This window comes from Prunus persica, chromosome G8 (assembly GCF_000346465.2).
Source record: "Prunus persica cultivar Lovell chromosome G8, Prunus_persica_NCBIv2, whole genome shotgun sequence".
NCBI lineage: Eukaryota > Viridiplantae > Streptophyta > Magnoliopsida > Rosales > Rosaceae > Prunus > Prunus persica.
This window is the reverse complement of record NC_034016.1, coordinates 15,157,821-15,171,574: the sequence shown is the minus strand read 5'-3', so window position 1 is coordinate 15,171,574 and position 13,754 is coordinate 15,157,821. Positions and strand designations below refer to the sequence as shown.

The 13,754-nt window shown below is 37.9% G+C and overlaps 2 protein-coding genes across 2 annotated transcripts; one reads left to right on the top strand and one right to left on the bottom strand.

The window, feature by feature from the left end:
• On the top strand, nt 2,443-4,909 carry LOC18766339 (transcription factor bHLH95). Its single transcript, XM_020553546.1, has 3 exons — nt 2,443-2,856; nt 3,567-4,007; nt 4,817-4,909. Exons 1-3 carry the CDS (start codon nt 2,443-2,445, stop codon nt 4,907-4,909), a joined length of 948 nt encoding a protein of 315 aa, XP_020409135.1.
• LOC18767144 (U-box domain-containing protein 26) lies at nt 9,976-12,153 on the bottom strand. Its single transcript, XM_007199886.2, has one exon. It carries the CDS (start codon nt 11,458-11,460, stop codon nt 10,210-10,212), a length of 1,251 nt encoding a protein of 416 aa, XP_007199948.1. The 5' UTR covers nt 11,461-12,153; the 3' UTR covers nt 9,976-10,209.

The window sequence follows — 13,754 nt, the reverse complement described above, 5'->3', positions numbered from 1 at the left end:
AATCACTGTATATCAATCCATAATCTTTATGATTTCATTTGTTATCGCCATATTCAGGGCCTCAGGTCTCATTTCTATAGGACAAAAAATCAATACACCCTTAATATATTAAAGAAGTCTAATAATTCTCTCTCCCTTCTTAACCTTATTTATCTCTTCATTCAATACTTCCATCTGCATTCTGCACCAAGTTATTACAAATACACAGAAAGCATCAAATTACTTGTCCTTTAGCACAACAATATCCATGTCTCTATACTTCCAATATTTCTAAACTTCATAATTACACTGAAGCTTTGCGGGTAACAAAAGTACAAACCATGCAAGATGATCAAACACGAAAATAACATAAACTCTGCAAAGCTTATCTGATAGTATAAATATGGAATATATATATATATATATATATATGAATGTTACAAATGGGAATGAACAAAAGAAAACAAAAAATTAAGCTTAATATTATACATATTTATGGGCTCTGCTTCTTTGCTCTCATGCTTGTTTTTTTGGGACCTTTTTTATTGAAAAAAGCAATACTGTATACTCACACACACTACACAAATGCTAGAATTAGAAATACCTTTCTTCGAAAGAGCACTAGTGGATTCTTTACCGCTCTTATGCCTGTTTGTGAAAAGTGAAGAGTGAAGAGGGATAAATTTTAAATATTGTTTAAATTTCTAAATAACGGCCATATATATCAGCCAGCCAGCTAGGCCATTGAGTCAGTAACCTTCTTTTTACTGGTTAATATGAATATGATTACGGGTCCAACTTTTATCCTTTAACTTTATCAGCATCATCATTACCAAGAAGCTACCATATGCACTAGCTCTTGCCTGCATGCAACTCTAGCTGTTTACGTGTTGCGTGAGTAACACAATTGTCTTTCAGTTTTAGAGTTTTTAAAGCCCTATAAATTCCAAAAGCCACTAAACGACATTCTCTGCGTGTTTTCCTAAGCAAACTGAGCACTATTTCTTTCATTTTCTTTTTTCTTTTTTCTTTCAGAAAAATACAGGTTTTTTTCTTTGTTGGTCATTGTCACTGAAATCAATGCTGTACACACCATGAGAACTGAGAAAAGTTCATACTTCTGGCTCCTAGGGTTCTTGTGAATTAGGTTTCTTGTAACTTGTATATTACATTAGGGTCTAGGGTTTCTTACCTTGTATCTTTATCTAAAGTCCAAAAATACATCTTGGATTGGATTGTTTTGAATCAGCCTAGATTGGTTTACCTTATTTGGTTAGATATGCATACATGAAAAAGTTGCCTCAATTGACCCCTTGTTAATTATTAACAGAAACTGCATATATATATTTCTCATGGAAATTTAATTAAACTCTTACCATTTTCAATGTTATTGACTGATTTAATGGTAATAAAAGGGGTATCTGGCAGTCAATCATTACATTCATCTGTAACGCTTGCATATTTTCCAATTAATTATGGAAGTATACTCTTTTGAGCAACATCAAGAACCCATAAACAAATTACATTATGTGTGCGTTTTTCCTTGAGAACCACCAAATAAATTTAGGTAGGGCAAGTACGCGCTTTCTGACAAGGAAAACAGAAAATTTGATGTAATTTGTAAGGTGGTTGAGTTGCTTAAACTTGGCTTCTGAAATTTGTTTGGGCATATTAAAATCTTGAACTTCATCACCAGCATGAGGTCATTTGCTAGGCCAAGCAGTGTACAAGGGGATCACTAGTGGTGTTGTTGGGAGGCTACAATAATGAAACGATACGTAGTTAAGAGTATGAGACAATGTCAGATATATTGGCTTGTATTGTGTCGAAACGACACGTAGTTACCGTTAATGGTTCCTACGTAAACCACATTGGTGATGTAGTAAAACCGTTATTTTTATGATTTTCTTTTAAGGTAATTAAGTGCAAAAAATTCACATCTTACTTCTCCATATCTAGTGCAGAATTGTAACGGCGCATTCATAACTGTATGCATGTAAGCAAAATGGTAAGTGGTTTCAGAGACCCATATCAATACCAACTCAATATTGTTGAAGAACTCTAAAAGAACATTAATATGAAAAGGTTTTGATGGGAGATGAACGTGTCTTTTCCAAACCAGGAAATGGAATTGTAGAAATTTGAGAGTGAAAGGCAATTTGGTTTTGTGTATGAGGTGGTTTTGGGCAGGTGGGGTCTGGCAAGTACCCTTGTGTGGGTCCCTTGAAAACACATAGCTAAAGCTATCCGTTTTTTGTTTTGAAGCATAGTAACGGCATGGCCTTATGATTGTATTTTGGGCTCTTCCTTACCAGCCAAAACAGCTCTCTTTCTTACACACACACTCACCCCTATTCCTTTGCCACCTTTTTAAACGCTTCCTCACCCCCTCTCCCTCTTCCATAGTTTCTCATACCTCTCTCTTTATCTCTCTCTACTCTCTATATCTCTGTGTGTGAAGCTATGTCTGAAGGGGAAACAGGAGGATTCTCAGAAGGTTTTTTGTGGGAAAACCAGTCATGGGCTAATTTGTCAATTAATTCTGACAACTCAGGTGGTGCTGGTGATGAAGATAAAAATTTTGGGACCAAGGAGGAGACAGCTGTGATGGGAATTAGTACAGAAGGTCATAATCAGGTACCGCCTGCACCCGGTAAGAAGCGGAGGGGAGGAGGAGGTGTGGGGAAGAATGGGATAATCAAAGGAAGTACTAGTCCTGCTGACAAAGGAAAAGGTACAACTGGTGCACGTGATGGTGGTGGTGGTGGTGAGTCAGATGACCATGAGATGCATATTTGGACAGAGAGAGAAAGGAGGAAGAAGATGAGGAACATGTTTGCTAATCTTCATGCTTTGCTTCCTCAGCTTCCTCCTAAGGTAATAACTATAACCATTTACAGTTTAAAGGTTATTAATGAGTCTAATTTCATTTTGCACCTCTAAGGTAATAACTATAACCATTTACAGTTTAAAGGTTATTATTAAGTCTAATTTCATTTTGCATCTCTCTCTCTCTCTCTCTCTCTTAAGTGTTTAGAAAGGATATCAAGCAGTGAAACTTTTGGTCTTTATGAAAAAGAGAGCCTTTCTATTTGCGTTTCCCTATCAAAGCTATGGGTAGCCTTTTTGCGTATAATGGGCAGTTAATGAGAAAGCTTCCTTTCTTTTCTCATTCATTTTTTTTGTTGGTCGAATTTCTTTTCTCACTCTTTTATTTCTCCCTTTTTCTCCTTTATGTCATAGCTTTTGAGGAGAATCGCACATGTTTTAATTACTGATTTTATGGGTCTGAAAAAAAAAATTAATTCTTTCAACTATCCGTTTGAAATAACTTCCAAAGAAGAAAATGGTTTTCTCCAGAAAGGGTTTCTCAGCAATGGCTCAAAACTTTAGATGCCAAGATCTAACCAAATGACAAAAGAAAGGAAGGTTCTTAAATATGCAATTCTAATTAATTAATTAAATGTTTGGACATGTATGAATTGAAGTGCAACAATGTGATGAATACTATAGATGCACCAATTCTCTTATTATTTCAATAGATTTGAACAACCATAGATCTCTAATTATTTATAATGTTCTTATAGGCTGACAAATCCACAATCGTAGATGAGGCAGTGAACTACATCAAAACCCTACAGCAGACTCTCCAGAAGCTACAAAAACAAAAGCTAGAGAGGCTCCAAGGTGCCACAACCATCAATTTCGATCCATCAATTCTCAACCCGCAAAATGTTGCCTTTGGCTCGAGAGAGGAATTCTTAGCTAATCATGGCTCTGCTGCTACAATCAACCCTTCGAATTCACTCTTAACATCGCATTGTGGTCCTGTGAACTTTCAAACATGGACTACACCCAATGTCGTTTTGAACATCTGCGGCGATGAAGCGCAAATTAGTGTGTGCTGTCCAAAGAAGGCTGGCCTCCTTTCCGCCATATGCTTCGTCTTGGAGAAGTATAAACTTGGTGTGATGTCGGCTCATGTTTCCTCCGACTGCAATCGCAGCATGTACATGATTCAAGCACATGTAAGTTTAAGTTTTTGTTCAATTCTATCTCATTATGATGCAGCTTTCATGTTACTCTAGAGTCAATATGCAGAACCTACAGTTTTTAGAAATTTAATTAAAGCGCTAGCTGGAAAATGTTGCATGACTTTGTTCCAGCTAAGTGTTTTTAGTGACTGACTACATAATATCCCATGGTGTTGCATGTAGCCGTGATATATATATATCTGGCAGACTATCCCTCTCTCCTCACATGACTCTCTTATTACGTGACAAGTTATGAGAAAGATTTAGTAAGTGTATATACCACCTGGATATGCAAGTTTTCTTCTAAATTAGGAGAAACATGACAGTGTGCTCGTCGCACTTCTACATTACCAATTCATGGGCTACAATATGAATAGACAACATGGTTGATATATATGTCATGGACCTAGGTATAGCATTAAATATAGATATGGTACGACTGTCACACTGAAGAATTGCTCCTAAATTAGGGTTGGAACCAATAAGTTGCTCTTGCTAACTATACACTTTGAAAACATAATGAAACCATAATTGCACTATGAGGGTTTCATAGCTCTATTGATAGAGCATTTACCTACACACTCAAAGCGAGAGTTCAACTTTTACCCTCCTCCTAGGTTTCAAGCATTCTGGTGAAAAGCAGTTTTTGTCCATGGAATTTTATTCAATATTTGAACTGTTGAGTTTGTTTAGAAAATATATTTTCTAGCAAGTCGATTTGTAATGCTTAGTATACTTAAAGTTTCATCGCAAAGTTATATATATGTTTTCAGTTATACCTAACAGTAGTGTTATTTTAGCAGGCAAGAGGAGCTCCCGATCAGTTTCTGGATACATTTCCTGCAGATGAAATATTCAAGCAAGCTGCAGCAGAGATAATATTGATGCTCTCTTAAGAGACCATCAAGAAAAGCTTCTCTCAGATTCGTCGGATGCTTTAAGTTTTCTCTGATCGTATGGTACAACTGTTCGGATCTTGATAGAAATGTATGTATACATGTCAGTTGTATTTGCAATTGCCCTTTTCTCCTTGTATGAATATGCATGGTGAGGATCTTTTTTAACAAATATAATTGGAAATGTATGAGTAGTGAATATTGAGCAAGTTACTATTAGTTGGTGATAATTCATTTGCCCTTTTAGATACTTGGCTCAATAATTCATGTAACGCTATATTGAATATACTGTATAAATGTATTGCATAAATTATATTCAAAGTAAAAGTAAGACAAAATCACTCAAAAATAATATTTTGGAAATGTATAATATATTATGAAACACCCCACCCTTATATCTGAGAAATGAGAGGATGGGGAGGGGCATGGGGAATGGGGCGAGTACCTCAACCCCAACCCTTATACCCAACCTGGTTCGGAGACAAAGCAATCTTCATCTCCATCTCCGTACTTGATTTTCTATCTCTATATTCTCCTCATTTGTGAGGTACTTATTGCCGAATTTAGGTGTAAGGGAGAAACTTAGCATCCCTACTAAGATTGAGATCGCTATTTTTTGGTGGTTATACACATGAACAAATGGTCTCTTCTTTGAGTACTCAAGGATTTTTATGCGTCTCTATTAAGGTGACTTGCATTTAGTAGCTTTGATACCATATTGAATATTCATTCTTGTTCTAAATAAACCTAAAATAATAGGGGAATATTAACTTGCAAATTAACTCTGCGTTGGTGTATCTTCCCATTGCAAGTGATATGCCTAAGGTTTTAGCAAATACAGGGAAGGGAAAGTTCCTGGAAGATGCAAGGAAACTTCCTCCATGCATGTGATACCAAAGTTATGGGTGTTGAAGAATATAAGTCCAGCATTAGAAACTTGACTAAATAAAATATAAGATATAATAAATTGTTCTACTACTAATATCACCGAGAGGTCTTTTGTGATAAAATCTCACACTTACTGGGCTTTGTAGGTGGTTAAATTGGAGACAATATCAATGTTGATAGTAATGGGCCAATGGCCCGTTTCTCTGAAATTTAACATGGTATCAGAGCGGGTTGATTGACTGGCCCTGAATTGAGCCTTTACCCTTACCCAATATGTGGTGTTCACATGTTAGGCTTGAATGTTTACCCCTATTCCTTACCTAATACATGATGTTCACATGTTCGGCTTAAATGATTGACTTCGATGTGGACTTGGCTCCACATGTGGCCCATTATGTGATGGTCTCATGTGAAGAGGCGTGTTGAAGAATATAAGTACCACATCTGAAACTTGACTAAATAAATCACAACTTATAAAAAGTGGTTCCACTCCTAATAGCACTGAGGCCTTTTGTGATAACACCTCATACCTACTGGGCTTTGTAGGTGGTTAAGTTGGGATAATATGGGTGCTGTTAATAGTGGGCCGCTGGCTTGTTTCTTTGAATTTAACAGTGGACTCCACCTTCAAACTTTTACAACACTCCCCATTGGAGATCACAATGTATGGAACATTCTTTGTTCTTTCAAGAACAACCAATTTTCCCCCTAACGGCTTGAAAATAACCTCACAAAAATCTCCTCACATATAGTTTTCCAAAGAAATATGATCTTTGAATAAATGATTAAAAAAATCAAATGTAATTGCCAACAAAAGAAATTTTAGTTGGACTTCGAAATAATTTCCATTGACACAGTGTCATAAGTTTTGTCCTTTAGGAACCTTAATTCATACAATTTCTTACTTATTAGGCTTGCATTACATTAATACTGTCATACCCTTGAGTCACTCTTCTAGGATTTTAATCTATGCATTGTATTATCAATGTATTCAACTTGCAATCTTCAAGATTTGCATTGTATTTAATAATTCATTTAAATGATACAAAATGAATACATATCAGGATGATTCAAGCCGTTCTTCTGAAACGGTCTTTTGTACATAATGCAAGCCGTTCTTCTGGAACAGTCTTATCTATTCATTTGGTCACCACCGAAGATGATGTACATAACCTTTTACCTATTAGAAGCAAAATACCAAAATATTAAAAGGAGTACAAGTGTGAAATAACACAAGTATTGTTTACATTCTTCGGTATGAAAAACTTTACTCAAAGATTCTTCAAAATCATGTTTGCTCAACAAATATAATGGAACGATTGATGATCTAGTTATATCTTGCAAGAGTAAAAACCATAATTCAATTTCCTATGTCAAAAAAAAAAAATCCAAAGTGTTAGGTTCAAACAAGGATTTGTTCTTCATATGAAAGTTCTAAAGACACAAAATCCTCTGGAAACAGAGAGTTATAAAAAGAAAGAAATATACAAAAAATCTTGATTTTGATCACAATGTAGGTAAGCATCAGGGAAGAAAATTGGTGAGGTAACAGACAACAAACTCTCATTTCAACTTCATATATTGCCTTTGTAAAGTCTGATTGGAGTAACTATGATTCAACTTCATTTCCTCCCACTTTCTAAAAGTTCAGCTTTTCAAAGGCTTTACTTAAAACTCTTAAAATGATATGAACTTCTAGTTCATATTTTGAATGAACATGAGTAAAAGAAACTTCAACTTCCCTTTGATCTTATAACCAAGAAACTTCTCTCTCTCTCTCTCTCTCTCTCTCTCTCTCTCTCTCTCTCTCTCTCTCTCTCAGTTTCTTTTCTTCTCTTCTCCGTTGGTGTATCTTCCCATTGCAAGTGATATGCCTATTTATAGGCTAAGGTTTTGGCAAATACAGGGAAGGGAAAGTTCCTGGAAGATGCAAGGAAACTTCGTCCATGCATGTGATACCAAAGCTGTGGACTCCACCTTCAAACTTTTACAACAATCCTAAAATCATTAGGTGAAGAGATTTATACAAAACTCTTAGCATACTTTAGAAGCCAACAGAGAATTGGGTTAGAGGGTGAATCAAGTAAGAATAGAAAATAAATAACTATTGAGTTGTTATTAGTTCATTACAAGGGAGAAAGAAAATATCAAATCTTTATGCAAGCAAAAGTTACTAGATCCAGATTGTCCAAACTGCGCCCAATCAGTGAATGGGCCGGAGTTAAAGATCATGGAGCAAAATCTCTACTAGGTGACTGAAATTGCCTTGGACCAGTTCTTTTGGGCCTAGTATTTGAACCAGTTAAGTGAAATTAAGAATCGGCCAAAAACTTTGTTCTTTGTAGAATATAGAACACATTTTTGGTCATTGTGTGTTTTACCCGAAACCACATTTGGTCATACGCTTTCAATTTTTTGATTCACATCCTGAAAACTTAAGCATGAGACATTAAATCATATCTAGACTCAACAACTTACTAACTAGGCGAGCATGCTCTCTACACTCTCTACATTGATGTAGAGAGCATGCTCGACTTGATGGATCCCGATAGAATTGGAGTAAACTTAAGTTCATGCAACTAAGACCTAACCATGACAATAAATGTACCTGTTAGAGTGAAACCAAATGAGTTTCATTTTTGTACAACTTACAAGTAGGTAGAAGTTGGAATGAAACCTAGCTGCTTCATGCTTACTTTCCCCTCCATATTTTGTTGGTCGAATCTTTCCAACAATGATGATTGTTCTACACAAGTTTCTCTAGCTGATAAAAGAAGAGAGCTGTAGACCAATGCATTATAAACTTATTGTAAGTTTTGTTCTCCTTCACGCGTGAAAAGGAAGAGTTGTTGAAGTCCATGCATGTTTGCTTTAAGCAGTGTAGTCCAAATCCCACATCGAGCAAGATCAAGAAAGAAAGAAAGAAATGATTTGTAAAAATAATACCGTTTGACTAAGCATGTCATTATCTCATTGAGTCAAGTACCTTCAAATCATATTCATCTTATTACGTCCTCACTGGCGACCACCCAAGATATCGTGGATCAATATTTCTCAACAACTCCACACTAAATTTACCCTTTAAAAAAAACAAAGGGAGAGAGAGAGAGAGAGAGAGAATAAAGCAATGGGGGTAAGAATGCCCCTACATATTGACAAAGTTAGAAGAGAGAGACTTTATAGTTTGGGACCCAAATGCTGAAGTATCATAGTGTTGGGTGGACAAATTGAATTCCCATCTGTTGTTGTGACTAAAAGAGTAGCAAACAAAGTTGGGTTGGCATGTGAGCACTAGTAGCCATCACAAGCACAAAGAATAAGAACCAAGCCATGTGATTCCATGCTTTTATTCCCACAAACATGTGAACATCATCTTCTCTACTTTTAAGCCACATATATGATAAATCAAGAATGTTCTCCTACCAGACTTATCTTATCAGATAAATAATTATATTATTGGTTAAATTGTTAATTTAAATTACACGTCTATAACCAACTTTTACGGTCTAACAAAAACAAATTTCTTATGTTGTCAGACAGTCTAACTTTTGAAAAGAGTTATTAGGATCCGACATTGTTAACTTGCCAAAATTTTGATGTACACCTTTAGCATGCACGCGTGGGGCAGTAGCCATCTTTGGAAATCTAGAGTCAAACCAAACAGAAACTTAACCTAACATCTATTTGATTTGTTAATTGGGCTTTTATGGGCTTAAATGCATGTGTTATTGCTTTCCAACAATTTGAAACCCCAAAGGGTAAGCCTAACCAATTAAAATTCCACAAACAAAGAAGCCCAGTCAAAGCTTGTCAAAACAAACAACCATTATGCATGATTAGATGTGTCACCAAATTGTTCAAATCAGTCAATTGAGAAACAGGGTGACGAATGGCAGTCACCAAATTCATATTATTCATACAAGGATTCTCTGCCGCTCTTGTTCTGATTTGATTTTTAATCCCAACATTTGTTTACAAATTCAATTTTTATATTATATTAAGTGTCTCCGTCACGCAGTTTTATTGGAGTCTTGACATGCCATTCACAACCGTCTCAGTCACCCAATCCCTTGTATCCTTTATTTTCGAGTTTGATTTTCCTTTCCGTATGGTAGTACATTCGTTTTTCTTTTCTCATGAAAAAATTTAATTAATTAAAAGATTCACATACAAGAACATATCTAAACGTTTCTCTATGCTTTTGCAACTTCGTTTAATCATCTAAGCAAAAATCCTTACATACAAAAATACACAAAAATTACAATTTCTTTATATACCAATAATCTACAATCCCAATTTTCATCTCTCTTTTTTTTTTTTCACTTCCCTTTCTTTTCTTTTTTTCTCTAATGACAATCTGAAAAAATTGAGATTAAGAAAATTAATGAAGAAGAAAACAAAAAAGTGGAAATTCAAAATGGTACTACGAGCTCGCTGCAAACAAAATCATCAGAATTCCCAACTGAATCCTCGGGCCACGAATCCCGAAGAAGCTTCAGCAGCAGCTGGGCCTTCCGCTTGGCCCGGTCCGTACAATCACTCTGCACCAGCAGCAACAGCTGCGTCAACACGCCCGCCGCCACGGCGTCGTTTTGGCTCTTCTCCGACGCCGAGCACAGCGACAGCAGAGCTCCGGCAGCGTACTCCGTCGCCCGGTCCGAGATCTTCAGTATCGTCTTCACCAACAGCGGCACCGTCAGCGCGTGAGCAGCAAACGCCGTGCAACCGTCGGGGACTCTGCAGAGCAGCTCGATCGTCGCCAGCGCTCGCTCCGAGTCGCATTTCTCGAAGTCGGCCAAGGTGTTGATGAGCGTTTCAGGCGCTCCGGCCGATACGGCCTTGTTTCGGGTCTGCTTCACCAGGCACAAGGCGAAGAGCGCCTTGATTCCGATTTTGAGCGCGCGGGGATACGCGATTGGGTTGCGGAGAATCGAAACGACGCCTTGGTGGATTTCGTCGACATTGCTAATCTCAGCTCGTAGCTCCGCCGTCCGCGACCCGGCCAGGACGTTCTCGATCAACGCGGCCGAGTTGACTCGGACCTCCATCGACGAGTGCTGAACAAGCTGGGCCAGGTACGCTACCCGGTCCGGGTCCGACGCCACCGCTGCGCAGTCGGACTCTGGGAGCGGGAACAGAACGAGAAGCGCGAGCGCCTCGTGAGTCAACTCGGAAGATTCCGAGCCGGTATCGGCGAACACGAGCTGAACGAGGATTTCGCGGGAGTTCTGGGAGGAGATGGTGGAGCGGTTCTTGTCGAGGTCGCGGGCGAGGCCACGTAGGCGGCGAAGGGCGGAGAGCCTGGTCGGGTACGGGTTGGAATTGGACGCCGATTGGGTGAGGAGATGGCGGATGTGGGTCGGGTCAGCTGGCTGTTTGGGAGTGGGAATGCGCTCGACGCCGAAAGAGCGGTTGGCGACGCACCAATCCTGGATAAGGCGGCGTAGGGTGTGGTTGGGGATGAGAGTGAAGTCGGAGAGCGGGGCCCGCGTGACGGGGCAGGTGGTGTTGCCCGTGGCGACCCACGACTCGATGCTGGGGCGGTCGTAGGTCTGCCCGGTGCTGACCGTAACGGGGTCGCGCATGAGCTCTAGCGATATGGGGCACCTGAAGTGGTATGGTATCTGCACCCCCAAATCCAACGGCTCTAAACTCCCAGGCATTTGTTCCTCTCTCTCTCTATCTCTATATTTGTCTCTCTCTCTCTCTCTCTCTCTCTCTCTCTCTCTCTCTCTATCTTTCTGTGTGTGTGTTTGTTACTAAATCTGAGGGCTCTGCAAATTCTGATTTTTGGGTTTGGCTTAGTTACGCTTTGCTTGCTAGGGGCTTTTATATTGGACCAAGTGGAACAGAGAAACATACCCAGCAGGGCTAGAAGGGGCTCTCTCTCTCTCTCTCTCTCTCTTTCTCTCTCTGTGCCTACATCTGACTCCAAATTGGCCACACGTGTGGTGTATTAGGGAAAGCTGACCCACCCAGCGTGACCCTGGTTAGGTTAAGGTTGGGTCAAAATTGAGATGGTGCGATTGGACTAGACTGGACTGGGGTGGGACCCATTCTCTTTCTCTTATTAGCCAGCCCTCCAACCCCAAACTAAAATCTTACTCCTGTTTACATCATGGATTTGTTTAACGTGCGGCTGTCATTGTTTTAGGAGATTGATTGGGTAATGAGCATCATTCACTCATTATGGGTGGGTAGTGGTCTTTGCATTCATGCCCTTCCTCTTACACAAAACTTCACCATCCATCCAATCCAATATAAATATTAGATTATATAAAGTTTAGGGTTGCGTTGCATGTATGTCAAGTAATTGAAGTTGATTTTTCATGTGTCAAGTAATTTAATAGTAAATTTATGCCTAACATATTTTCACAGCAAGACGTTAGTGTTTATAGATTTGACTATATTTACATTTTCTAATAAAAATTGTTGAATCGAACTAAAATTTGCTGATTTTTAATTGTACCATGAATCGCCTAATTACAAGATGATTTTTTACTTGTACAATATTTACCATTTATTATTGAGCCACTTTTATAAGTTGTTATTTCCTTTTTTATTTTCTATGTTCTTTGTACGTTTTTGCTCAACTCCTAACTAACTATTAAAACTTTTTTAAAGGAGTTTAAATTACCTCATAATTGACCAAAAAATTGAAGACAAATAATGTGAATATAGTTTCATCATTGAATACTTGTGTCAACCATAAAATTGAAAGACTTTGTTGGAAAAATCCAACATAATAAAAGCCGATTTAATAACGAATTGAGTGGCATGTTAAAAGCTTTTGAATATTTAGTTGAATATAAAATTCATGCTAAAGAAATGAAACAACCCATCTATAGGCTCTCAAATACAAGCCGCTTTAGGTATAAGTGAAGTGAAACTTACATAGTTTTACTACCTTACGAAAGAGTAGGTGATAGGAATTTTCCTTATCTATTACCCAGAAAAAGAGCGGTGAAGCTCAAATTGCAACACAAAGAAGGGAAGGGCACAAGTGAAGTGAAACTTACATAGTTTTGCAAGAAACAAAATATATGGATTTTCATGGTGAAGAATAGAGATAAGGCAAAAAGAAAAGGGTAGAAGCCGAAAATAGGTGGTGGATCAAACTATAATTAGGTTTGAATAGTGTGGCAGTGGGGGCAGTCAAAGGTCAAAGATGAACAGATTAGAGAGATGAGAGAGAAAGGAAGAGGAATTTGCGGGTCCAGGGTGTCTCTCACTCTCCACAAAAATTTCGTCGTGTGGATAACATCAACAGGGTGGGTTGCTGGACTGGTGGGTTTCCATAAGAGAAACGATGTTGATTAACTGGGCCCCACCTCTACCTTAACATAATTGGCTATAATTCCTCCTCAGTGCTCACAGTGCTGGAATTTGGATCTACTGCTGCACGCTATTCATTTGCCACCCAATGTGAAAAATAAATTTAAAAAAGAATCTCGTTTTTTATGGGTAAAACTTAAATTTATCTTTTTTTTATACTCAAAGGTGAATGGCTGGAAAAAAAATTTATCAAATCCCAAATCTGTCACGGTCTACAAAGTTCATATCTTGAACTTTGGCTTCCACACGTAATAATGATTCTAGAAAAATTTGGAATTTGCGGGTCAACTTAAGAAAATCAATTATTGAATTTGTAGGGGATTTTATACGATTGATCTTTGATTTTCTCTATTTTTTTCTCGACATCCTTAGGATTATGTCATATAAATCAAGAGTCGCTCTCTTATTTTAATATAAAAAGAGACAAAAGGCATCCAGGGTTTCTTCAATGTTCATTGGATTTTTTGAGTCAGTTTTCTAGGTTTAGGATTTAGGTTAACTAACCATATTAGTTAAGAGTTCAACGAGACACAATTTAACTTAGTTTAGTTTAGAGCTTAACTGAACTAACCATATCAGTAATGATTCGGCCAAAAAATTACCGACCCAAATTAATTCCTAT